The sequence below is a fragment of the Bos grunniens genome, chromosome 3 (assembly GCF_055505025.1).
Source record: "Bos grunniens cultivar Pamir isolate PY7600 chromosome 3, Bosgru_T2T1.0, whole genome shotgun sequence".
Taxonomy (NCBI): domain Eukaryota; kingdom Metazoa; phylum Chordata; class Mammalia; order Artiodactyla; family Bovidae; genus Bos; species Bos grunniens.
In genome coordinates, this window is record NC_141167.1 from 40,219,352 (window position 1) to 40,245,373 (window position 26,022).

Genomic DNA, 26,022 nt, shown 5'->3' on the forward strand with positions numbered 1-26,022 from the left:
ATCTGTATATCTGAGGTTATTGATATTTCTCCCGGCAATCTTGATCCCAGCTTGTGTTTCTTCCAGTCCAGCGTTTCTCATGATGTACTCTGCATAGAAGTTAAATAAACAGGGTGACAATATACAGCCTTGACGGACTCCTTTTCCTATTTGGAACCAGTCTGTTGTTCCATGTCCAGTTCTAACTGTTGCTTCCTGACCTGCATACAAATTTCTCAAGAGGCAGATCAGGTGGTCTGGTATTCCCATCTCTTTCAGAATTTTCCACAGTTTATTGTGATCCACACAGTCAAAGGCTTTGACATAGTCAACAAAGCAGAAATAAATCTTTTTCTGGAACTCTATTGCTTTTTCCATGATCCAGTGGATGTTGGCAATTTGATCTCTGGTTCCTCTGCCTTTTCTAAAACCAGCTTGAACATCAGGAAGGTCACAGTTCACATATTGCTGAAGCCTGGCTTGGAGAATTTTGAACATTACTTTACTAGCATGTGAGATGAGTGCAATTGTGCAGTAGTTTGAGCCTTCTTTGGCATTGCCTTTCTTTGGGATTGGAATGAAAACTGACCTTTTCCAGTCCTGCGGCCACTGCTGAGTTTTCCAAATTTGCTGGCATATTGAGTGCATCACTTTCACAGCATCATCTTTCAGGATTTGGAATAGCTCAACTGGAATTCTATCACCTCCACTAGCTTTGTTCATAGTGATGATTTCTAAGGCCCACTTCACATTCCAGGATGTCTGGCTCTAGGTCAGTGATCACACCATCATGATTATCTGGGTCGTGAAGATCTTTTTTGTACAGTTCTTCTGTGTATTCTTGCCATCTCTTCTTAATATCTTCTGCTTCTGTTAGGTCCGTACCATTTCTGTCCTTTATCGAGCCCATCTTTGCATGAAATGTTCCTTTAGTATCTCTGATTTTCTTGAAGAGATCTCTAGTCTTTCCCATTCTGTTGTTTTCCTCTATTTCTTTGCATTGATCGAAGAAGAAGGCTTTCTTATCTTTTCTTGCTATTCTTTGGTACTCTGCATTCAGATGCTTATATCTTCCCTTTTCCTCTCTGCTTTTTGCTTCTCTTCTTTTCACAGCTATTTGTAAGGCCTCCCCAGACAGCCATTTTGCTTTTTTGCATTTCTTTTCCATGGGGATGGTCTTGATCCCTGTCTCCTGTACAATGTCACGAACCTCATTCCATAGTTCATCAGGCACTCTATCTATCAGATCTAGGACCTTAAATCTATTTCTCACTTCCACTGTCTAATCATAAGGGATTTGATTTAGGTCATACCTGAATGGTCTAGTGGTTTTCCCTACTTTCTTCAATTTAAGTCTGAGTTTGGCTATAAGGAGTTCATGGTCTGAGCCACAGTCAGCTCCTGGTCTTGTTTTTGCTGACTGTATAGAGCTTCTCCATCTTTGGTTGCAAAGAATATAATCAATCTGATTTCGGTGTTGACCATCTGGTGCTGTCCACGTATAGTCTTCTCTTGTGTTGTTGGAAGAGGGTGTTTGCTATGACCAGTGCATTTTCTTGGCAAAACTCTATTAGTCTTTATCCTGCTTCATTCCGTATTCCAAAGCCAAATTTGCCTGTTACTCCAGGTGTTTCTTGACTTCCTACTTTTGCACTCCAGTCCACTATAATGAAAAGGACATCTGTTTTGGGTGTTAGTTCTAAAAGGTCTTGTAGGTCTTCCTAGAACCGTTCAACTTCAGCTTCCTCAGCATTACTGGTTGGGGCATAGACTTGGATTACTGTGATATTGAATGGTTTGCCTTGGAAACGAACAGAGATCATTCTGTCATTTTTGAGATTGCATCCAAGTACTGCATTTCGGACTCTTTTGTTGACCATGATGGCTACTCCATTTCTTCTAAGGGATTCCTGCCCGCAGTAGTAGATACAATGGTCATCTGAGTTAAATTCACCCATTCCAGTCCATTTCAGTTTGCTGATTCCTAGAATGTTGACATTCACTCTTACCATCTCCTGTTTGACCACTTCCATTTTGCCTTGATTCATGGACCTGATATTCCATGTCCCAAGAAAATAAAATCTGTCACTGTTTCCATTTTTTCCCCATTTATTGCCATGAATTGATGGGACTGATATCATGGTCTTGGTTTTTTCAATGTTGTGTTAAAAGTTTGTACAAATATGGTGGCATCTGTCCTCTCTCAGATAGTAGACAAAGCAATGGAGGAAATGAGTCTGTAATATAAGAATAATGGGAATATTCAGAAAAGGTGACCATGCCATTTGGGATTTCATAATATATAAGGAAGAGAGTGCCATACGTACTCAAGTAGAAAACATAGGAAAGGCAATTCCAAAGAATTAAGGAAAGACATGAATTATCCTCCAATGGAAACATCAAATTTTGTGAATTCCCTGGTTGCCTAGTGGCTCAGTTCAGTTCAGTTGCTCATTTGTGTGCAACTCTTTGCAACCCCGTGGACTGCAGCACACCAGGATTCCCTGTCCATCACCAACTCCCTGAGATTGCTCAAACTCGTTTCCTTCAAATGGGAGATGCCATTCAACCATCTCATCTTCTGTTGTCCCCTTCTCCTCCTGCCTTCAGTCTTTCCCAGCATCAGGGTCTTTTCCAGTGAGTCAGCTCTTCACATCAGGTAGCCAAAATATTGGAGCTTCAGCTTTAGTCCTTCCAAAGAATATTCAGGACTGGTTTGATCTCCTTGCAGTCCAAGGGACTCTCAAGCGTCTTCTCCAACACCACAGTTCAAAAGCATCAATTGTTTGGCATTTAGCTTTTTTTTTTTTCTATATTACCAATATTTCTTTTTTTTTTTTAAACTTTACAATATTGTATTAGTTTTGCCAAATATCGAAATGAATCCGCCACAGGTATACCTGTGTTCCCCATCCTGAACCCTCCTCCCTCCTCCCTCCCCATACCCTCCCTCTTGGTCGTCCCAGTGCACCAGCATTTAGCTTTCTTTATAGTCCAACTCTCACATCCACACATGACTACTGGAAAAATCATAGCCTTGACTAGACAGACTCTTGTCAGCAAAGTAATATCTGTACTTTTTAATATGCTGTCTAGGTTGGTCATAGCTTTCCTTCCAATGAGCAAGTGTCTTTTAATTTCATGGCTGCAGTCACCATCTCCAGTGATTTTGGAGCCCAAGAAAATAGTCTGTCACTGTTTCCATTGTTTCCCCATCTATTTGCTATGAAGTGATGGGACCAGATGCCATGATCTTATTTTTTTGAATGTTGAATTTTAAGCCAGTTTTTTCACTTTCATCAAGAGGCTCTTTAGTTCCGCTTCGCTTTCTGCCATAGGGTGGTGTCATCTGCATATCTGAGGTTATTGATATCTCCCCCAGTGATCTTGATTCCAACTTGTGCTTCATCCAGCCTGGCATTTCACATGATCTTCCATGTCCAGTTCTTGACCTGCATACAAGTTTCACAGGAAACAGATAAGGTGATCTGGTATTCCCATCTCTTTAACAATTTTCCACAGTTTGTTGTGATACACACAGTCAAAGGCTTTGGAGTAGTCAATGAAGCAGCAGTAGATGTTTTTTCTGGAATTCTCTTGCTTTTTCTATAACCTAGTGGATGTTGGCAATTTGAGCTCTGGTCCCTCTGCCTTTTCTAAATCCAGCTTGTACATCTGGAAGTTCACCGTTCATGTACCGTTGAAGCCTAGCTTGGAGGATTTTGAGCATGATCTTGCTAGCATGTGAAATGAGTGCAATTGTGTGGTAATTTGAACATTTTTTGGCATTGCCTTTCTTTGGGATTGGAATGAAAATTAATCTTTTCCAGTCCTGTGGCCATTGCTGAGTTTTTCAAATATGCTGGGATAATGAATGCAGCACTTTAATAGCATCATCTTTTAAGATTTGAATTAGCTCAACTAGAATTCCATCACCTCTACTAGCTTTGTTCATAGTGATGCTTCTTAATGCCCATTTGACTTCATAATTCAGGATGTCTGGCTCTAGGTGAGTAATCACACCATCATGGTTATCCACGTCATTAAGATCCTTTTTGTGTAGTTCTTCTTTTATTCTTGTTAACTCTTCTTAATATCTTCTGCTTCTGTTCTCTTAATATCTACTGCTTCACTGCTAAGGTCCAGGTTCAATCCCTGGTCAGGGAACTGAGATGCCATAAGCTGCTAGTGTGGCAAAAAAAAATTTTGTGTGTTTCAAGTCTTTGACTGTGTGGATCACAACAAACTGTGAAAAATTCTTAAAGAGATGGGAATACCAGGTAACCTTACCTGCCTCCTGCGAAACCTGTATGCAGGTCAAGAAGCAACAGTTAGAGCCAGACATGGAACAATAGACTGGTTCCAAATTGGGAAAGGAGTATGTCAAGGCTATATATGGACACCCTGTTTATTTAACCTATATGCAGAGTACATCATTCAAATAGTAATGAATGAGTAATGAATAGTACATTTGAGAAGACATTTCTCAACTTTTCCATGTCTGTCTGTCTGTGAAGTGGGTATTATAATGGTAAGACTGCATATCTACAAGTACCCCCATACATAGTAAGAATTCTATTAATGTTAATTATTATAATCATCTAAAAGTAATAATGAATCCTGCTAGGGACTCTGGGGAGTGCAGGTTTGCTTCCTTGAAGGAAGGAAGGAATATATTCCAAATAACAATAAAAAGAATATCAACAAAGTCTATAAGAATATGTATGTATATGTGTTTGAATTAAATACATTAAAGTATAGATAGGAACATTGCTGGTGAAAATCATGTAACATTAATAGAAAAAAAGGAGAATGACTAAGTTTAAATGTTTTTTGTGTCAATGACAAATTTCATCAAACTGGAAGGCATTAATTAATCACTGTTAAGAAGGAAGCTCCAGATAAGGAGAAGACTGGTAGGGAGCATCAGGTTGGTTAAATAGTTCAGGGCTGTAAACCCAGGACAATTAGAAGAAAGAGAGAGAAAAAGAGGTGGGGGATACGGGAGAAGGGAAGGGGAGGAGAGGAGGAAGAGGCAGAAAGCCAGGGGGAGGACAAGGGAGATAAGGAAGGATATATATGTGTGTGTGTGAATTATCTGGCTTAATAGTATTTCATGTAAAAACTACCAGTGCTTAAGCTTAGTAGGTTTTCAATAACTTTATGTGAAACTGATTGAAGGCATAAGGCTTATAATTAACCACAGACATATGAGCCAATGGTGTAATGTGATTTCCAGAATGCCGAGGCAGATCTGAACTAAATTGATCTGTCTGTTTTGAGGGAGACAGCAATCCCACCTGCATCTTGCTATTGGTATGAAGTCAAGATTCTGAGCCAGTTCTGGATAAAAATTCTAATAGGAATATCAACAAAGTTCACCACTGGGCTGAGAATGGTTAGGTCTCTAGAAAATCATGATTTAAGAAAAAGTTGAAGGAACTAAGACTGCCCTGAGAGCTATCTTCAAATATTGGAGGGATCCTGCCCATGGGAGAGGGATAAATTTACTCAGTTTTGCTGAGGGGGTCAGAAGAATGAACAGAGGAAACTCAGATTAAGCCCTCAGATTAAGGAAGGACTGTGTGACCTAAATAACTGTCAGTGGAATGGGCAGTCTCAAAATACAGAGGAGAATTTTCTGTCATTGGCAAGGGATTTAGAGGCTGGATGATCATTTGTTGTAGATTTTTGCTTCATCGAAAATCATGATCTGTAATGTCACATCAGACTCCCAAGGTTTTATTTTTTTCACTTGAAGTGCTGAGTTAGAATTTTATTAAACAATGATGTCAGTTTCTATATGAGCTATTTTAACACTGTCTTCATTTCTGTAAGTGATATATAAACAATTGTCAGTATAATGATAAGTTCAGTCAGTTCAGTTCAGTCGCTCATTCATGTCCAGTTCTTTACGACCCCATGGACTACAGCATGCCAGGCTTCCTTGTCCATCACCAGCTCCCAGAGGTTGCTCAAACTCATGTCCATCGAGTGGGTGATGCCATCCAACCATCTCATCCTCTGTCCTCCTCCTCTTCTTCTGTCTTCAATCTTTCCCAGCATCAGGGTCTTTTCCAGTAAGCCAGTTCTTAGCATCAGGTAGCCAAAGTATTGGAGCTTCAGCTTTAGCTTTAGTCCTTCCAATGAATATTCAGGACTGATTTCCCTTAGGATGGACTGGTTTGATCTCCTTGCAGTCCAAGGGACTCTCAACACCAACACTCTCAACACTTCTTCTCCAACACCACAATTCAAAATCATCAATTCTTTGGTGCTCAGCTTTCTTTATGGTCCAGCTCTCACATCCATACATGACTACTGGGAAAACCATAGCCTTGACTAGATGGACCTTTGTTGGCAAAGTAATGTCTGCTTTTTAATATGCTGTCTAGGTTGGTCATAGCTTTCTTTCCAAGGAGCAAGCATCTTTTAATTTCATGGCTGCAGTCACCATCTCTAGTGATTTTGGAGCTCAAGAAAATAAATTCTGTCACTGTTTCCATTGTTTCCCCATCTTTTTGCCATGAAGTGATGGGACCGGATGCCATGATCTTAGTTTTTGAATATTGAGTTTTCACTCTCCTCTTTCACTTTCATCAAGAGGTTCTTTAGTTCCTCTTTACTTTCTGCCATAAGGGTTGTGTCATCTGCATATCTGAGGTTATTGATATTTCTCCTGTTAATCTTGACTCCAGCTTGTGCTTCATCCAGCCTGGCAGTTTGCATGATGTACTCTGCATATAAGTTAAATAAGCAGAATGACAATATACAGCTTTGACGTACTCCTTTCCCAATTTGGAACCAGTCTGCTGTTCTATGTCCAGTTCTAACTGTTGCTTCTTGACCTGCATACAGGTTTTGCAGGAAGCAGGTAAAGTGATCTGGTATTCCCATCTCTTTAAGAATTTTCCACATTTTGTTGTGATCCACATGGTCTTTGTATAAGAGTTTGTATAAGTTACAAAGTTACAATCTGATTATTCAAACAACATCCAATATCATGAAATTTAAGTAAAAAGAATTTGGAAAGTGTCTGAGGATTGTAATGTGACTTGAACTATGATAGTATGTGTTATTGCCACATACCAACTTAAGATATGAATTATTTTAAACTTTGAACAGTTGTTAAAGAATGTATGCATAGCTCCTTCTTATATTGTTCCAATTTCAGTTCTTAAAGATCCGAATTTCATTAAACAGTATTATAATTGGAGGAAAGATGATCTAAGACATACTAAAGAATGGAGTTTAAGGTAAGTAATTTTAAGTGTCTAGAATATTTTACTGTGCACCTGAAATATCTATTATTCACTTTCTACTAACTAAACTATTAGAAGAAGCCCATTGAATTTCTTTAAAACCTGAACAAAACTAAGTATCATTTTGTTCTTTCATATGAACCCAGATGGGAAATATCTTTGCTATCTACTGGCTTCCAAAGATAGAGACAGGACCTGAGCCACCGTGAAGGGATCTCACAATACTTTTCCTGTTAATTTTCTTGTTTCCATCCTCGTTGTTGTTCAGTCACCAAGTCATGTCCAACTCTTTGTGACTCCATGGACTGCGGCACACCATGCTCCTCTGTCTGCCATTATCTCCCAGAGTTTACACAAATTCATGTCCACTGAATCAGTGATGCCATCTAACCATCTCATCCTCTGCCACCCGCTTCTCCTTTTGCCTTCAGTCTTTCCCAGCATCAGGATCTTTTCCAGTGAGTCAGTTCTTCTCATCAAGCGGCCAAAGTATTGAAGTTTCAGCTTCAGCATCAGTCCTTCCAATGAATATTCAGGGTTGATTTCCTTTAGAATTGATTGGTTTGGTCTCCTTGCAGTCCAAGGGACTCTGAAGACTTCTCCAATATCACAATTCAAAAACATTAATTCTTTAGTGCTCAGCCTTCTTTATGGTCCAACTCTCACATCTGTATAGATCACCAGTTAGCATTTCATCTTTCTCATAGCTTCAAATACCTTTTCTTCTTTCACAGAAGGATTATTCACTCAGGAACCAAGTATATTAAATTAATGAGGAAGTATGTAATTAAATACAATGTTAAATTGTGACAGTATCTTTTGGAATTACTTTTAGACCACATTAAGGAAGGGACCTTAATCTCAGCTTTGGTCTTGTGACTTCCAAAGGCAGGTTTTTTGCTTCATCATGTTAGAGCACAGATTCCATCTCCATTCTGTGGTACTGGCTGTGTTGCAGTGATCATTTATTCTGATGTGTTTATTTCAAAGCATGCGGTGAATGTGCTACCACAAAGCTAGGGGAATTACAGTTCCTATTTTTTGTATTTATTTCATTTTTTAGCTCCTTGTTAGCACTGTGACCTCTTTACTAGGTGAAAATACAGGATTAATAAAAATAGTGTGCTTATTATTAATTTGTGTAGAAACCAAGGCTCTTAAAATAGACTTTCCTGTCCTTTAATATCATAGTTCAGATCGAGTTTTTCAGTTGGAGACTTTTTTTCAGATAATTTCTGCATCAGCCTTCCTTCGAGCCAAAATGGAGAAAAGCTTTTGCATTAGATGGATACTTTTCCGCTTTCAGAGTAAATTGCAAGCATTAGAAAAGTTTTTACAGAGCAGAAGTTGAAGTATGAGCATGGTTTTTGTGTTTTTTTCTGGAAGGCATGTTTCAAGTTTCGCTTAAAGAAACCTACGTAGAATATAAGGTTAATTTTGCTTTGACATGACTTCCTTTTCAATTTCCTCTGACAGAACTACCTTGTTTTATTTGTTTGATTATTGATTCATTATGTAAGGCCAGTCCCAGAGAACTCAAAATGTAGAAGGAGTAGGACAATGTCATTTTCACCTTATCCACCCACTTCTCCCATATGGCTGAAATAATTGTGAGCTGTTGGAGTGCTAGAACATTTTCCAAAATACATTATTTTGAAGTTATAGGTCAGATTATCATGTGCATGGTAACCCTGTCAGAATAAAACTCTCACACCTTATGCCATCTGGTGGTTGATGAGAATATATTTAGATCAGATGATAACAAAACATTGATTTAAACAATATTTAAAGTGTTTAAAAGATATATTTATCTACATAATTTTATTGCATGCAAAAATATAAAGTATGGTAGAATCCATTTTTTTAAATAATTAATAAAAATCTTGTTTATCAAAATATACAAGGTATAATAAAGTAGTCAATTCACGAAATTCAAGTAAAATTTTTGGGAATTTATGCAAGTGAGTAGTTGGTCTATGTGTACATGGAATATAATACTTTATGCATCTCTATGGTTTTAATATTTGAAAATGCTTTCCTCACAAGGAAATTTCCCCTTTGAAAAAACCCAGAAAATGCAAATTGAGAGTCTTTCATCTACACAGTTCAGGAAAAAGACTTATCCCTTCTGCCTCGTGGCCCTCTCCCTACTGTCTTCCCATCCCCCCATCAATCAAGACTGATTCATAAGCTACCCTAAATTTTTTTTTTCTTCCCTATTGTTTGGGAACATAGGATCTTTTCACCACTTTGTGCTTTCTGCCTGGGATATCTTTCCCAGCAGGGTCTCAAGTTAGGATTTGGTTTGAGTTAAAAGGTGGGACGTGAGGCACTTAAATGCAGGGACATGGGAGCCAGACTTTCTGCATCTGAATCCTGGCTCTGCCAGTTACCAATTCTGTGACCTCGGGCATGTTATCTGACTGCTTTGTCCCTCAGTTTCCTTATCTATTAAATGGCAGTAATAACTCTACCCACCTCCCAAGGAGATTGTGAGGATTAAATATACTGATACGTGCATGTAAAACGCTTCAGACGGTATCTGGTACATGTAAAGTACGCCCCACTTGCGGTTCACTGTTATTCATCTTTTCCTTGCTGTGGCCCTAGATCAATTGTCACATGCAAACTCTTTCTTTCTGGGCAGCATGGGGTAAGGGGGTGGGCTATAGTGTCAGACAGATCTTGGGCAAATTCTTACCCTCTCTGAGCTTATCTCCTTATCTGTTATATGAGATATTACCTACTTTGCAAAGTGGTTTTGCATTTGATCTCTTGAATGAGATCGTATATATAAAAACCACATAGTGTTAGTATATGGACCTTCAGTAAATATTAGTTCCCAAGGAGAGGGGCTGACAAAAGCCCATGTTCCCCAACTTTTTAGAGAATAAAAATAGAAACATGTAAAATTGTTGAAATTTTCTTAGTTTAGAAACAAAAAATCAATACCTGTCAAGGCCACATGTATTTCAATCCCACTCAACCCATGGTTCTTTTCCCTTCTCTGTCCTGTTATCTCTTCAGCCTGGCAAAGTACCCCACAAGGATGGCATGAAGATCCAACTCAAGTGTGTTTTGTGGAACGGTCCCTGCTTCAGGCTCCCATGTCCCCCCATCCTGTCCTTCTGCAGCGCTCTGTCCCTGTCTCTTTCGGTGCCTGTGGTAGGGAAATTCATCTGTTCATGCAGAATGATCGGGGCAGGACTGTTTTTGTAGCTTTGTATTCTCTGCACTTAGCCTGGTACCTGGCAACTAGTAGGCACTTGATTCGTGTAAGTTGAATGATACATACGTACCCTGTTTTCCCACTTAATAAAAGGATTAAATGTGAAGGCAGTTAATTTTAGGAAAAGTAAAATGTTGGGGCCCATTCTAATGTACTGATTATGATTATATTTGGGGTATTCTAAGGGTATAGTCATAGAGCAGTGATTGAAAACTGGAAATATAAATGACTGTCATGAATATTTTATGCAAATTCTTAAGTTTTACACATGTTTTTAGTTAGTATTAATAGGAACTCACTGTCATTATAAACAAGCTCATAAATATTCATGAACCAATCATTTGGTTTGGTGTTCATTTCTAAGGTCTTTTTTCTTTCTTGCCGGACTTTTGGCTATTCATGAAAAGGCTTTATATCTACCAAGACATGGGAAAGAATATGAACCTAGAATCTAATCAGTAGTTCATATTTATTTTCTCCAGAGAAAAGGAAAGCTACAAACTAGGAAAGCAGTGCAAGCTTTTCTTTTGACTATCCTTACTTAAGCACATGTAACATGACTTTTACATCATACTCTATACCTAGTGATTGCTTATCTGGTCATGGAAGGAACTATGGCAGTCATCTAAGCTTTGTCAGCCAGCAAGTTATCTAATAAAAGTTAGCAATTCTGGAGAAGTTTTACATTCGGTGTGACTTTGGGAAAGAATATTGCCCTTGTCCATACCTGAAGTACAAAGGAAACCAAAACTAACATGACACACCTACTGTATGCCATGCATTCTCTCTGCATTTCCTGATGGCACTGGCCACACTGTGGGGCAGACAGTTACACCTCCAAGCATAAGCACACGCCTGTAAGTGTAACCCACAAGAATATCCATCAGCCACCTTCAAAGCCACAGCAAATCAACCTACACTCCAAGTCAGACCACTTCCCTTGTCATACAGACACAGCCTCATGACAAGGTTCCTAGCTTCCCTCTTCAACTGGATTGTCACTCCTGGGTTTCTAGACAGGATTGTGGAGGAAATGTAGAGGTAGCTGTGAAATTAAAAGACGCTTACCCCTTGGAAGGAAAGTTATGACCAACCTAGATAGCATATTCAAAAGCAGAGACATTACTTTGCCAACAAAGGTCCATCCAGTCAAGGCTGTGGTTTTTCCAGTGGTCATGTATGGATGTGAGAGTTGGACTGTGAAGAAAGCAGAGCGCCGAAGAATTGATGCTTTTGAACTGTGGTGTTGGAGAAGACTCTTGAGAGTCCCTTGGACTGCAAGGAGATCCAACCAGTCCATCCTGAAGGAGATCAGTCCTGGGTGTTCATTGGAAGGACTGATGCGAAAGCTGAAACTCCAATACTTTGGCCACCTCAGGAAAAGACTCTGATGCTGGGAGGGATTGGGGGCAGGAGGAGAAGGGGACAACAGAGGATGAGATGGCTGGATGGCATCACTGACTTGATGGACATGAGTTTGGGTGAACTCCTGGAGTTGGTGATGGACAGGGAGGCCTGGCGTGCTGCGATTCATGGGGTCGCAAAGAGTCGGACACGACTGAGCGACTGAACTGAACTCAACTGAACTGAATGAAAAAATGAGGCACAAAGAGATTAACCAACTTGCCCAAAGTTATTGATAAACACATACTGTTTTTGAAAACTGAAACTTTATTTCCCATCTGCCTATGAAGATGTGCTTATTAAAAGCTTAAGTTTTTCAGGTACATGTAAAAATACTACCTACCCAATTACTAACACAAGTCAAGTCTGCTATTGTGGAAAAGTTTTGTGGTTTTGGATCGATTTTAATCCTATTATTAAACAGTGTTAGTTCCTTTTTTCTTCTGTATAAAATGGGTTGTGCATGTGTACTCAGTCATGTCCGACTCTTTGTGACCCCCTGGACTGTAGTCCATCAGGCTCCTCTATCCATGAAGTTTTCCAAGCAAGAATACTGGAGTGAGTTGCCATTTCCTACTCCAGGGGATCTTTCCAACCTAGGGATCGAACCTGCATCCCCTGCATTGCAGGAGGATTCCTTACCTCTGAGCCACCAGGGAAGCCCTTTAGTAAAAATGGATTGTTGTTTCTGTTGTTCAGTTGCCGAGTCGTGTCCAACTCCTTGCAACCCGGTGGACTGCAGCACACCAGGCTTCCCAGCTATTCACCGTCCCCTGGAGTTTGCTCAAACTCATGTCCATTGTCAGTGATGCCATCCGGCCATCTCATCCTCTGTCACTTCCTTCTCATCCTGCTTCAGTATCTCCCAGCATCAGGGTCTTTTCCAGTGAGTCAGCTCTTTGCATCACATGGCCAAAGTACTGGAGTTTCAGCTTCAGCATCAATCCTTCCAATGAATATTCAGAGTTGATTTCCTTTAGGATTGATTAGTTTGATCTCCTTGCAGTCCAAGAGACTCTCAAGAGTTTTGTCCTGCACCACAATTCAGACATCAATTCTTTGACACTCAGCCTTCTTTATGGTCCAGCTCTCACATGCATATACGACTATTGGAAAAAACATAGGTTTGACTATACGGACCTATGTTGGCAAAATAATGTCTCTGCTTTTTAATATGCTCTCTAGGTTTGCCATAGCTTTCCTTCCAAGGAGGAAGCATATTTTTAAATGGATTGGCATGTGTTATATCAAAATACCAATATAAAACTTTCTTATATTTGTAAAATATACTCTTAGTTGTACTGTATTTTAAATAAAGGGGTTAATATTCATTGTTTCTAAGTTCCTTTAGTGTCTGATTTTTTGACTGTGTGTTTTAACTCACAAAAATATGTGATCATCCTTTAATGTAACTGTTTGATTCCAGTTTCTCCAGTTATATAGGAAGTATCTATTCTGGATACGTTAACTTAATGTATGCTTGTGTTATCCTTTCAGGATTATTGAAGTTAAACATTGTTTTTGTAGGTTTACATAATTACATATTTAAGGCATTTTTAAGCAGGAATTACTTTTTTATTCCCCAAAGATTAAACCTTGAGTGCCATCTTGTGGTTAAGAGAGAAATGGCATTAGAATGAGTATTTCAAATGTCCTTTTTAAAATAAAGACATGGAAAAAATTAGAGGAGAAAAATTCTTTTAAAAAATAATTTTACTTAGTGTCTACTTAGATATTTTTAGAGACTGGAAGCTCAGTACTTCAGGAACATTCAAGTAGCTCTAACCTTCCTTATTTCAAGCTTAAATCTAATATCTTGTGATATTCAGCTATTCCAAATTTCTTTCATTCATTTAACAGACTTTTCTTGAACACCTATTATGCACTTTTACATATGTCTGCAAAGCCATCCAGAAAATGAGAAATTGCCTCCATATTATAAAGAAGATTTTAACAGAAAAAAAGAAAAAAAAATGAATTCGCTAAGGTTACACACTCAGTGAACGACAGAGCCGAAATTCAAATCCAGGCCTACCTACCAGATGCTACAAGGCATGCCTTATTTGATGAGATTGAGCATCAGCTCAGACACTAAGCACCTTGGCTTTTGATGTGGGTAGAAAGCATGATTCAGGGGAGACTGCTGTGGCAGAAGGGGCTTCTAGGTGGCCCTAGTGGTAAAGAACCTGCCTGCCAAGTAAGGAAACGTAAGAGATGTTTGATATGTTTACTGTTCATTAAACAATGAATATTAACTCCTTTATTTAAAATACAGTACAACTAAGAGTAAATTTTACAAATATAAGGAAGTTTTATATTGGTATTTTGATATAACACATGAAAATCCATTTTAAAATATGCTTCCTCCTTGGAAGGAAAGCTATGGCAAACCTAGAGAGCATATTAAAAAGCAGAGACATCATTTTGCCAACATAGGTCCATATAGTCAAACCTATGGTTTTTCCAATAGTTGTATATGGATATGAGAGCTGGACCATAAAGAAGGCTGAGTGCCAAAGAGGTGTTCGATCCCTGGGTCAGAAAGATGCCCTGGAGGAGGGCGTGGCAACCCACTCCAGTATTCTTGCCTGGAGAATCCCATGGACAGAGGAGCCTGGCAGGCTACAGTCCATGGGATCACAAAGAGTCAGACATGACTGAAGAGATTTAGCAGGCACGCACGTTGTGGCAGATGAGAAAGTACTGCTACTGTCCTTCGAAGCAACACAGGTAAGGCTCCTCTGTTTTGTGGACTTGCCCTTTAAGTCTCAGAAATAGTCATAATGTCTTTCTCTTTCCTCCTCTTAAGTTTTCTCTTTTTCACAATAAACACACCCAGTTCTCTCAGCTGTTTTTTTTTTTTAATGAAATTTTTTTACTCTTTATTGTTTCTCTCTTATGGATATGATTCATTAGTTTTTCTCTCAGAAAGTTGCCCCCAGATTTTACTGTGGATCTTTGGCTGCAGCACAGAATCTGATGGATCTTCCTGTATTATAGACAGTGTCAGGGCTTAAGGCTGCTTCCTTTTCCATCTTTCTTCAGAAAGAGGGCTTTCAATTCAGAAACATCCTAGGCTACCTCCCACCTCCTGCCAAAAAGGGAATCATTTCTTTGGTTCTGCTCCCACATATAACACTTCTGAGAGAGTGATCTCTCTTTTTCTTTTTCTCTCTTTCCCTGTTGCCATTGCCTACCCCTACAACAACCTACCCCACTCCCCAAGGCCACAGAAATGTGTTGCATGAATTTGCTTATGCCTTGGTCTGAGCAAGGTAAGACTGAAGACAGCTGTGGTTCCCTAAAGGCTTATTAGTGTATATTTTACCTGACGGGAAGGATAAAAAGGAGGCCAAGAAGTTTCTTAGAGCTTGTTACTGAAAGTCAGGTTACTAGATGGAAGGATGTAATAAGTTTTATGACACTTGTTTGTACGTAGAGCAACTTCTCAAGAATGTGTAACAGTTTACAGAGCCACCAAAATGATACAAGAATTTAATAAGAACAAGCATTAGATTTTTTTGTTTTGTTATTTTTAACCTAATAAATTATTGCACCTTCCCTTATAGTCATTTTAATTGCATTTTTAATTTTAAAATTGTGACAAGATTTTTTTTATAATTTATATTTTCAGTTAGATAAAGGCAAATGTTTAAATGAAAGAGGAAATATTAATATTATATAGTTTTTGAGGACAAAGATTTACCACTGGGGGAGAAAAGGTATAAATCAAGTTATACTGTTCTCTAACTGAAGTCATGTTTGCTTTGAGGAAAATAAGATTATAATGATTTTGTTTGTTTTGGAATTCATACAAGACTTACAGAGCTAGAAATGGTGTGCATTCCTACTAGTTAGAGTGGCTAGAACTCTTAATTCAAAGGACATTGGATGGAAGCTTCAGAAAGGTCATACATTAGGAATGGGGCTATAAAGATAAAAAAAGATAGGGCTAAGTCATGTCCGACTCTTGCGATCCCATGCACTGTAGCCTGCCAGGCTCCTCTGTCCATGGGATTCTCCAGGCAAGAATACTGGAGTGGGTTGCCATTTCCTTCTCTAGGGGAACTTCCTGATCCAGAAATTGAACCCAGGTCTCCCACATAGCAGGCAGATGCTTTACCGACTGAGCTTGTCTCTAAGTAAAGGCTATTCTGGACCCCTGTGGACGCCTAAACACAAACCTTGAAGTACTAAACTGATTTGTAATATACTGAGCTTCAGGCCGCAGCAATGGACAACTATATATAAAGGAAAATAACAAAATTCAGCACGCGGCAACATAAAATTTACATTGTCCATCATCCCATCAAAAATGATCAGTTGTACAAAAAAGCAGGAAAATATAATTCATAGCCAAAAGAAAATCTATCAGTATAAATAGATCCATAACTGATAGAGATAATAGAATTAGTAAGTGTGAACCTTAATGCAGCTTTTATACATCTTATGAAATATACTCAAGGATCTGAAGAAAATCATGAATATAAGGAGAAGTAATGGAAGATATACAAAAGACTAAGGGAACATCCAGAGATAAAATAAATATAAAATACTTTAAATACAAACTATATGGAAAGAAGCAAATTAGATACTGAAGAAAAAATGACTAATGAACTTGAAATGTAGCAATAAACACTCTTGAACGTAAGCATAGTGAGAAAAAAAGATTTGAAGTCCCAATGCTCTGTGGGATATTATTAAGTGGTGTAAGATACATGTAATTGGTGTATCCCAAAAAAACTGACAGAAAAAATATGCAAAGAAATAATTATGGCAGAAAATTTTCCAAATTTGATGAAAGATACAAACTCAGAGACGAAGAAGCTCAACAAATCCCAAGAAGCAGAAGAATAAAGAAACCATTCCAAGACATATAAAAATAAGATTTTTGTATGTGATAGAGGAAAATCTTAAAAGCAATGAAGGTTAAACACACATACACACTGCATATAGAGGAACAAAGATAAGAACAACCAATAACTTCTTCTTAGAAAACTTGCAAGCCAAAAGATAATGAATGCCAGTTTTAAAGTGTTAAAAAGAAATTGTTAACCTAGAGTTTCATCAGTTCAGTTCAGTTGCTCAAGTCATGTCTGACTCTTTCCGATTCCATGGACTGTAGCATGCCAGGCCTCCCTGTCCATCACCAGCTCCATCACTGTCCATTAACCTAGAGTTTCATCAGCTCAGTTCAGTTGCTCAATTCAGTTCAGTTTCCATGTCTGACTCTTTCTGACCCCATGGACTGCAGCACGCCAGGCCTCCCTGTCCATCACCAGCTCCCAGAGTTTACTCAAACTCATGTCCATTGAGTCGGTGATGCCATCCCACTATCTCATCCTCTGTCGTCCCCTTGTCCTCCCGCCTTCAATCTTTCCCAGCATCAGGTCTTTTCAAATGAGTCAGCTCTTTCAAGGATTGCTGGGAACCAGCGGAAGCTAGGAAGAGGCAAAGAAGGATTCTTCCCTGAAGCCTTTGGGGGAAGCCTGGTCCTGCCAACACCTTGTTTGTAGACTTTAGTCTCCAAAACCAAGAGAAATTAAATGTCTGTTATTTTAGGTCACCATGTTTGTAGTAGTTTATTATGGCTGCTCTAAGAAATTAACATACCTTTGTTATACCAAATGATGTCTTTATTATTCTTAAAATATTACTCTAACACCATATTTGTTTACTTTTCTAGATACTTTTCCATGGCATAACACATACAGAGTAATTTCAGTTTACCACTGCATTAGTCAATACTCAGAATGGCACCATAGTCAAAACTCATTGCTCTGCTCCTTGGGTTCATCGGATTTGTTGGCCTTATTTTTTTCAAAAGTAATGTACACTTCCCAAACTTCATAGAAATTAGACAATTTTTTTCTTCTTCTTTTAACTAAGTACAGATGTTTTTCATAGGCTTTTTTAACCTAAGTTTCAAGAATAGGTCACTCAAACCTTATACATAGTCTTCCAGAAAACAGAGTGGGGAAAAAAACTCACCAACTTATTCAACACATTGACATCAAAAGTTAACAGTTATTTTTTAAATGTTATTTTTCTAGAAATTGTGTTTGGCCTTTCCATTTATATTCATAAGTGACAGCTTCTTCTTTTTGTTATTCTAGGTATATTGCTGCCATATCTCGGGTTGCTAGAGAAAATATAAAGCCTCAGAAAGCCAATTATCAAACTGGAAGAAGTTATGTCTGCATACCTCCAAGTAAACTGAATTTGATCTATTTGTTTTACTTTGTTTTTAGGACTAAGATACTAGTCGTATTAATGCATTTAAATTTTTGTTTAATTCAAATAAGTTGAAATATGTGAGGTCTAATCTTTTGTTCTCCTTTTGAAGTTGCTTTATTCACTCTTTCTAACACAATAAATTCAGTAAACTACTTACATAAGAATTGGAACTTTGAAAAAAAAAATGGATTAGTTTTACTCTCAAGCTTTTGTAGCCTTTAATAGGGGAATACACAATTTGAAAATCCAAGGCTAAATTTCAAAATGTATAAAAGTAGCAAAAATAAGTAAAACACTAAACTGACTCCTAGAGCTCATTTTAGATTTAGAGATAACTGCAATATGGCTAAAAAGAAAGGAATAAGTTAGTTGAAATGTTTTGGGTATTTTTTTTTTTTTTTAAGAATTAAAGTTTTTTCAAAGAAACATTTGGAGCAGATTGGGGGCAGGTCTTAAGCAAGAAGAGAGAGCTCGTAATTTATCATGGAAATCAGCTACTGTAGAAGGAAAAGCAAAATGTTTGGGGTCAGAGAATTTGGGTGGAGCCAGCAGGTCTGTGTAATTTAGGACAGCCTCTTAACCTCTGAGCTTCAGTTTCTTCATCCTCAGCTAGTGCTGGGTACATGGAAAATGTCCAATATGTATTTGTTTCCAAAATCCTTCCCTACCTCACAGGATTCCTTCCGTACCTCACAGGATTCTTGTGAATAAATGACTCCACATAGGTAAAAATTCTTTGTGAACTGGAAAGTCTTATGAACTATTAGTTACTGCTTTTGCTGTTGCCTGTCCTTGAAACACAACCACATCTAATTCACAGGCACAGGCAGTAACCTTCAATCAGTGATTCTTCAAGGTCCTACTCCCCTGTCTCTAACTTTCTGTTCCCAGGCTCCATATCTATCTGGTTAAGTTGATGATGACAATAATTTCTGTTCATGCTTTGTCAAACTGCTTTCTACAGCTCAAATCTGCTTATGTTTTTAGCATATCTAAAACCTCTTGTTTATCATTTCCTTCAGGAGAAAATGTCTACCCTTTGATAAGGCAAAGTCCTTAATACTCTAATATTTGTCTGCCTTTCCAGCGATATCATTTATTGATGTTTTACTAATACCATAAACACCACACTGACTTAATAGGTCATGGTTATTTATTCCTGTCTTCATTTCAAAAAAATTTGAGAGGTGCACCGTTTTCTTATACCCACCCCCCCAAAGACCATTGCTTCCTTTTCCTTCCTTTCTAGTACCTAATCCTTTGAGATTCAACTCAGGTTTCTCTAAGAAACTTTCCCTGTGGGCTCTCATAGCATTTCTATCATGCCTTATCATGCTCTGTTAGTTTTCTATTGCTATGTAACAAATTACCACACTTACTGGCTTAAAACAACACATATTTTTATTTCAATTTCTGTGTGCTCAAAGACAAGGCACAGTGTAGCAGGACCCTCTGGTTGGGATCTCATTAGACTGTGATCCAGGTATCAGCTGGGCTGCATTCTCATCTGGAGGCTCGAGTGGGGAATCTGCTTGTTGTAAGCTCACTGAGGTGAATACACAGAACTGTTGACAGAATTCACTCCCTTTTGTCTTTACTACTGAAGATTTTCTTGCTGGCTGTATGCTGGAGGCTTTCCTATGTTTTTAAGGCTGCCTGCAGTTCATTGCCATGTGGGCTTTCCTAACACAGCCTCCTGCTTCATCCACCCAACAAGGAGAGTCTCTAGAACAAGTCCCATAGCAAGGTAGAATCTTATGTAATGTGACATGATCATGGAGATGAGATTCCATTGCCTTTGGCATATTTCATTGATTAGAAGCAAGTAGCAAATCCTACCCACGCTCAAAAGGGAGGGGATTACACAAAGGTGTTAACACCTGAATGTGGAGATCATAACAAGTCACTTTAGAGTCTGCCCACCACACGTGCCATGTTATAATGGTCTCTTTATGGCCAGTCTCATTCAATAGAAGGTGACTTCCTTGAGGGAAGGGGCTGCTGACCTCTCTGCACAGTGATAGGCATGGAGTAGTCATTCAGAGCTCATAAACAAATGAGCAAATGAATGATCGAATGGGGTAGAGTTGTCATGGTTTCAGCAGCCCTGTGATTTTGGAGAAAGGGGGGATAAACTCATGATGAATGAGAAAAAGTAAGAAATGTGAGCTGGGAGAGAGAATGTTTTAAAGAATGTCCAGAAACTCACTTAATTTCATTTAATTTAGTGCTGAACCATGTCCACTTTGACATTGAGGTAGACTCTCTTTTGTGTCTAATCTTATTGCTAAGATACTAAACCTAAGAAGTTGTGACCAATTAGATTATTGTTCAGAAATTTTCACTCCCTATCTTGTTCTACCACCACGGGCCAAATATACTCCCTTGACCCTTGACTTTGAGCTTTGCCATACTACTTGCTTTAACCAATGGCATTTTACTGGGGTGTGATGTGCTCAGAAAAACACTGGGCTGGAAGAAGCACAAGCTGGAATCAAGATTGCTGGGAGAAATATCAACCTCAGATATGCAGATGACACCACCCTTATGGCAGAAAGTGAAGAGGAACTAAAAAGCCTCCTGATGAAAGTGAAAGAGGAGAGTGAAAAAGTTGGCTTAAAGCGCAACATTCAGAAAACTAAGATCATGGCATCTGGTCCCATCACTTCATGGGAAATCGATGGGGAAACAGTGGAAACAGTGTCAGACTTTATTTTTCTGGGCTCCAGAATCACTGCAGATGGTGATTGCAGCCATGAAATTAAAAGACGCTTACTCCTTGGAAGAAAAGTTATGACCAACCTAGATAGCATATTCAAAAGCAGAGATGTTACTTTGCCAACAAAGGTCTGTCTAGTCAGGGCTATGGTTTTTCCAGTGATCATGTATGGATTTGAGAGTTTGATTGTGAAGAAAGCTGAGCGCTGAAGAATTGACGCTTTTGAACTGTGGTGTTGGAGAAAACTCTTGAGAGTCCCTTGGACTGCAAGATGATCCATCCAGTCCATCCTAAAGGAGATCAGTCCTGGGTGTTCATTGGAAGGACTGATGCTGAAGCTGAAACTCCAGTACTTTGGCCACCTCACGCGAAGAGTTGACTCATTGGAAAAGACTCTGATGCTGGGAGGGATTGAGGGCAGGAGGAGAAGGGGACGACAGAGGATGAGATGGCTAGATGGCATCACCGACTTGATGGACATGAGTGTGGGTAAACTCCGGGAATTAATGATGGACAGGGAGGCCTGGCGTGCTGCGATTCATGGGGTCACAAAGAGTCGGACACGACTGAGCAACTGAACTGGTGTTCTCAGAGTTTGGGAAGGATTTGTGCAATTTGGTTTGCTCTTTTTCACCTCTTCCATCATCCCAAGAGCATGCCTGGACTAGCCCTCTGGTCACCAAGCTTCCCAATCAAGCTTCCCAACCATTCCCAACTCAGAGAGGCCAACACTCAGCTGACCTGTAGATGTGTGACCTAAACAAATGCTTGCTGTCATATGCCACTGGGATCTTGTGATTGTTTATAATATAGCAAGAGTGAGCTTATCCAGAATACCAAAGGGAAATATGACTCAGCTAGAAAAGAAATGAACTCTGTGCTTCCCTTTTGCAGAGAAGGGTTAGCATATCATGATTTGCTAATGTGAAAAAAATTTATCTCAAATTTTGGAGGTGGGAATAAAGAGGAGGCCATAATTCTTGAGGAGCTGTGTGTATCATACATGGCAGTTTTCTCAGACAGCAGTTTCATGCAACTCTTCACACACTCTCACTTTTACAGATGTGAGGGCTTCATAGAAACCTCCATGAGCCCACAATGTCTATCCCGTGTAGAGTGGTCAGCTGTGTGCAGCATCTTGTGCTCCCCTTGCACTCCTGGTGTTTCCACTCATATCCATGCATCAGACTGATCTAAAGCAGTGATGTTCTTCCAGCTATGGCCTTCCAGACTTCACTGTTCCAGGTCTTTCCACACATGTGTAATCCCTGTTTCATGTCTTAAACCTTTCATTCTTGTATTATAAGTGCTCTGCTTTTCTAATTAAACTGAGGCTGATACAGAAGTGAATGGAAATGAACCATCGGGCAATAAACCAGAGCCCACCAATCAGAACAAAATTTAGTCTCTTCATGGACAAAATTATTTTACGACTAGAAAAAATTTTAAGAAGCAGAGTTTTCAAGATCCATCCCAAGAAAGGCATACAAACCATAAGGTAATGAGAATTTGTGCTTCTGTAACTTATTTTAATGTAGTAACAAAAGTTATTGGTTCATTCCAACCAGTAAATCCAAGGTTTCTCAGAGGGGTTTATAATGCTTAAGATTTTCTGGAGGAAAAAAGTTCAAAATAATATTTACTTTTTCTGTGTCACCAGGAAACATTTTTATGTTTGTTTTGCATTAGGCTCTGCTAATCTAGCCAGAATTTCTTTTTATGCTTCCTGGGAGTGTGGTTTTTTTTTTTTTTTTTTTTTAAAAAAAAAACAAAAAAAAAAACAGAGTAGGAACTAAGAGGGCAAATAATCAAGGTCATTGACTCCCAATATTCATTCCACTTTAACAACTGTTGTTGGCCAATCATAGTAATCTCATTTTCCTTGCCAGTGACTAGCTTAGGAGCAAGGTTCACAAACCAGCCTGAGAGGAAATACACTAGGAGCTTGCAAGGGTGGTTTTCCTACTTTTAAAAACGAGACCCTGGAGAAAAGCCTCCATTTTTCCTCTGGATATCGCTGTGTCTGATATGAGTACTAGAGTGACCACACCTCTCTTCACTGTGACTCTGAAGATGAAGACAACGCCAGAGATGGTAGAGCAAAGCTGTGGAAAGAATGTCCTAAATGACATCGTTGAGCCACTGTATCATTCAGTCCTGCCCTTCCTCTGATCTTCCTCTTCTATGAGATGAGACACTTCTCTATTGTTTAAAGTGGTTTGAACAGTATTTCTTGTGACCAAAAGCATATGAACTCAGAACAGCTCAAACATGGCTAGAAAGTATAGTTAATCCATCAATGATATGTTCCTAAAGAAGATTTTCTCAAGGAAAAGAGAATTTAGTTCTAAATTAATGAAATCTAGAGATTAATGTTAAAATATAAAAATAAAAACTCAATCATTGGTGACATGAGGCAATAACCAAAGAAATCAAGAGAACAATTCATTCATAATCCTTGCCTACAGCACAACTAGAAGACAATGAATATGACAAGGTTCATTCAATTTGTTACTGGGGAAATAAACACAGAAGTATTATGAGACAGAATTTGTCCTGGTCCACGTGCTGGGCAATGAATTAGGTGGCAACAGTTACACAGAGAGAGGAGAATACAGTGGGATTGTAGGGGTAGCGGGACATAAATAGCACCAACTTGGGTTCATCCCTGGAAAGCAAGTTCCCCTCACTGAGTAGAAATATTGAGAAATAAAGATACTGTATCTATATTCTTTTAAAATGTAATCAATTTGTTTCCCTGTTTATGAGACGGATACAAGAAAGATGAGACTTCTTTGCGTGATATATGAGGCGTTCCTAACCTGGCCTCAGCCTAACTAGCCAGCCCCACTCAACTGTCCACACACTGTAACACTGTGATTTGGGATCCAGTGGACCAATGATTAACTATTATAAGCTGAATGTCCTTGGACAAGTTACTGCAGGGTACTTAGTTTCTATTGTCTCATCCTTAAAGTAAAGATAATAATACCTGTCCATCATAAAGTTAAATAAAATAAAATTAAAAAAAAAATAATAATACCTGTCCATCATAAGCATTGTGTATAAGTTAAATTATATTTTGCATGTAGCACATGCTTAGCATAGCCCCTGGCAGAGTGTAAATACTGAAGCATCAACTCTGATTACCTCAAAACCCGTCAAGTTCTCTCTCTCATACCTATGTGCTGTGGTCTGTGCTGTGTCCTCCATCTAAAGCAGTCCCGTCTCCCTCCTTTGCCCCCTCTCTTCAGCAAACTTCTTGTCTTTCAGAGCCCACATCTGTTTTCCCTTAGAGCCTGTGATTCCATCCGTGTGCACACATCTATGTGAAGCACTCACGGACACCTTTCCCTTGTTACACCTACTGGCACTTAGCAGGGCTCAGTAAATATATGAGCATAAGAAGATCGACCAAAATGAAAAGAATGTTTTATGAAAAATAAGTTCATTGCAATTGTAAAATTTGGAAACTTTAAAAAGGTTACTTGCATTCACTTAGGTGATCTTAGGCATTATGGTACAAATGCAGGGACACGTTCTCTTACTGTTTTTCCTGCCATGTCTATTAAATTTCTGGTTCTTGTGTTTCTCATTCTAGTTCAAACTTCTCCTGATTCACAAACTAAAACAGATACTGTCACAAAGAAGGACAAAGAAAAGGAGTGGTGCAAGAGAAAGCCGGTTGAAGTTAGCATAAATGAGCCATGGGAAAACGAAGTGGATGATCTGGTTGCCTGGACCAATTCCCTTGATACAGATGCCTTGGAAGATTAAGCTCCAGGATTTAAAAAATGAACAGCCTCAACCACAGCTCAGCTTCATGGAGCAACTCTGGAAGACTCTTACAGCTTGGCTTCCTTTTTTTTATTTTTCCAAATTTGTCTCATCTTCTCACTGCAAGAACAAATTAGAAATTTAAGTGTGAATCAGTGAATATGTTGTTTTGGATTTTTTTGAGCTCTCTTTCATTGTTTGACCCCAAGTTAGCCAAGCAGCAGTATTCATTATGGTTTTCCAATTAGTGGTATTTTATCCAGAGTTGTTAGACGACCAGACACACATTTTTGCTGGCAGGACTTGGATCGGGAAGAGGCTAGTATTGGAGAGGAGCACTCAGGAGCTTCAGAGGCTGGACATTAACCCAAGTAGAGGATCCATGGGCTCAGATGGTAAAGAATTTGCCTGCAGTGTTGGAGACCTAGGTCCAATCCCTGGGTTGGGAAGATCCCCTGGAGAAGGGAATGGCTACCCACTTCAGTATTCTTGCCTGGGGAATTCCATGGACAGAGAAGCCTGGTGAGCTACAGAGGAGTCCATGGGGTTGCAAGGAGCCTGACATGACTGAGTGACTAACACACACACACACAGGATCTATACATTTATCTCCTTCTGCCTGGTTTAGCATCTTATTTCCTCCATATTCAAGGGAAAGGATGTCATCTGTCCAGTTCACCAGTGTTCCTGTTCTGTTTTCTCCTAAAGGACATGCTGTCTTTTCTCTTTGACCTTAACTAACCATCCCCTTATATTCTCATCTTTATTCTTTCCCTTCTTTTTTTTTATTTTTGCTGTGTTACCCCAACCTGAAAATACACTGAAATCTCTCCTAAACTACATCTCCACCTCTGACCCTGCATTTTCACTTCCCTCAATACTATGTCATTCATATTTTCTCAGACTTACTGATAGTAATCTGTCACAGACTCTCTGTATTTCTTTAGTTCATGTTTACATGCAGTGCACAATAAAATCTGTCTTATGCTAGGTTAAAATTCACTACGATCACCAAAAACTTCCATATTTCCCAAATTCAACAGATGCCTTATCTTACCTGGCCTCTAGGCTATATTGGATATTATTGATCACTTTTCTCTCTGTGTGTTTTTTAATGTTTATGTGCTAAGTGCTAAGTCACTTTAGTCATGTCCAACTCTTTGCAACCCTGTGGACTGTAGCCCACCAGGCTCCTCTGTCCATGGGATTTTCCAGGCAAAAATACTGGAGTAGGTTGCCATTTCCTCCTCCAGGGGATCTTCCTGACCCTGGAATTGAACCCATGTTTCTTATGTCTCCTGCATTAGGAAGCAGGTTCTTTACCACTAGCACCACCTGTGAAACCCTTGTTTCAGCCTTGCTTTAAAAAGAGACTTAGTTTGTAGGTTACCTACCTACACAACACAGTTCTCCCC

General features: G+C 39.0%; 1 protein-coding gene across 23 annotated transcripts in view; it reads left to right on the forward strand.

Annotated features, from left to right (window-relative positions):
• The window catches only part of UBE2U (ubiquitin conjugating enzyme E2 U), a 70,057-nt gene extending 45,290 nt beyond the window's left edge, over positions 1–24,767 (forward strand). For 13 of the 23 annotated variants that reach the window (XR_015160198.1, XR_015160202.1, XM_086390354.1 and 10 more), the window contains 3 exons: positions 7,154–7,235; positions 17,991–18,085; positions 24,432–24,767. Coding sequence is in view for 19 of the 23 variants with exons in the window: in XM_086390354.1 (XP_086246480.1) it covers positions 7,154–7,235; positions 17,991–18,085; positions 24,432–24,607 (353 nt within the window). In the remaining 4 variants the exon portion in view is untranslated. Of the gene's footprint in view, positions 1–7,153; positions 7,236–10,268; positions 10,811–12,573; positions 13,206–17,990; positions 18,105–24,431 lie in introns of those variants that run through there. The other 10 variants (XR_015160201.1, XR_015160200.1, XM_086390357.1 and 7 more) reach the window with 5 other exon arrangements.
• The last annotated feature ends 1,255 nt before the right edge of the window (positions 24,768–26,022 follow it).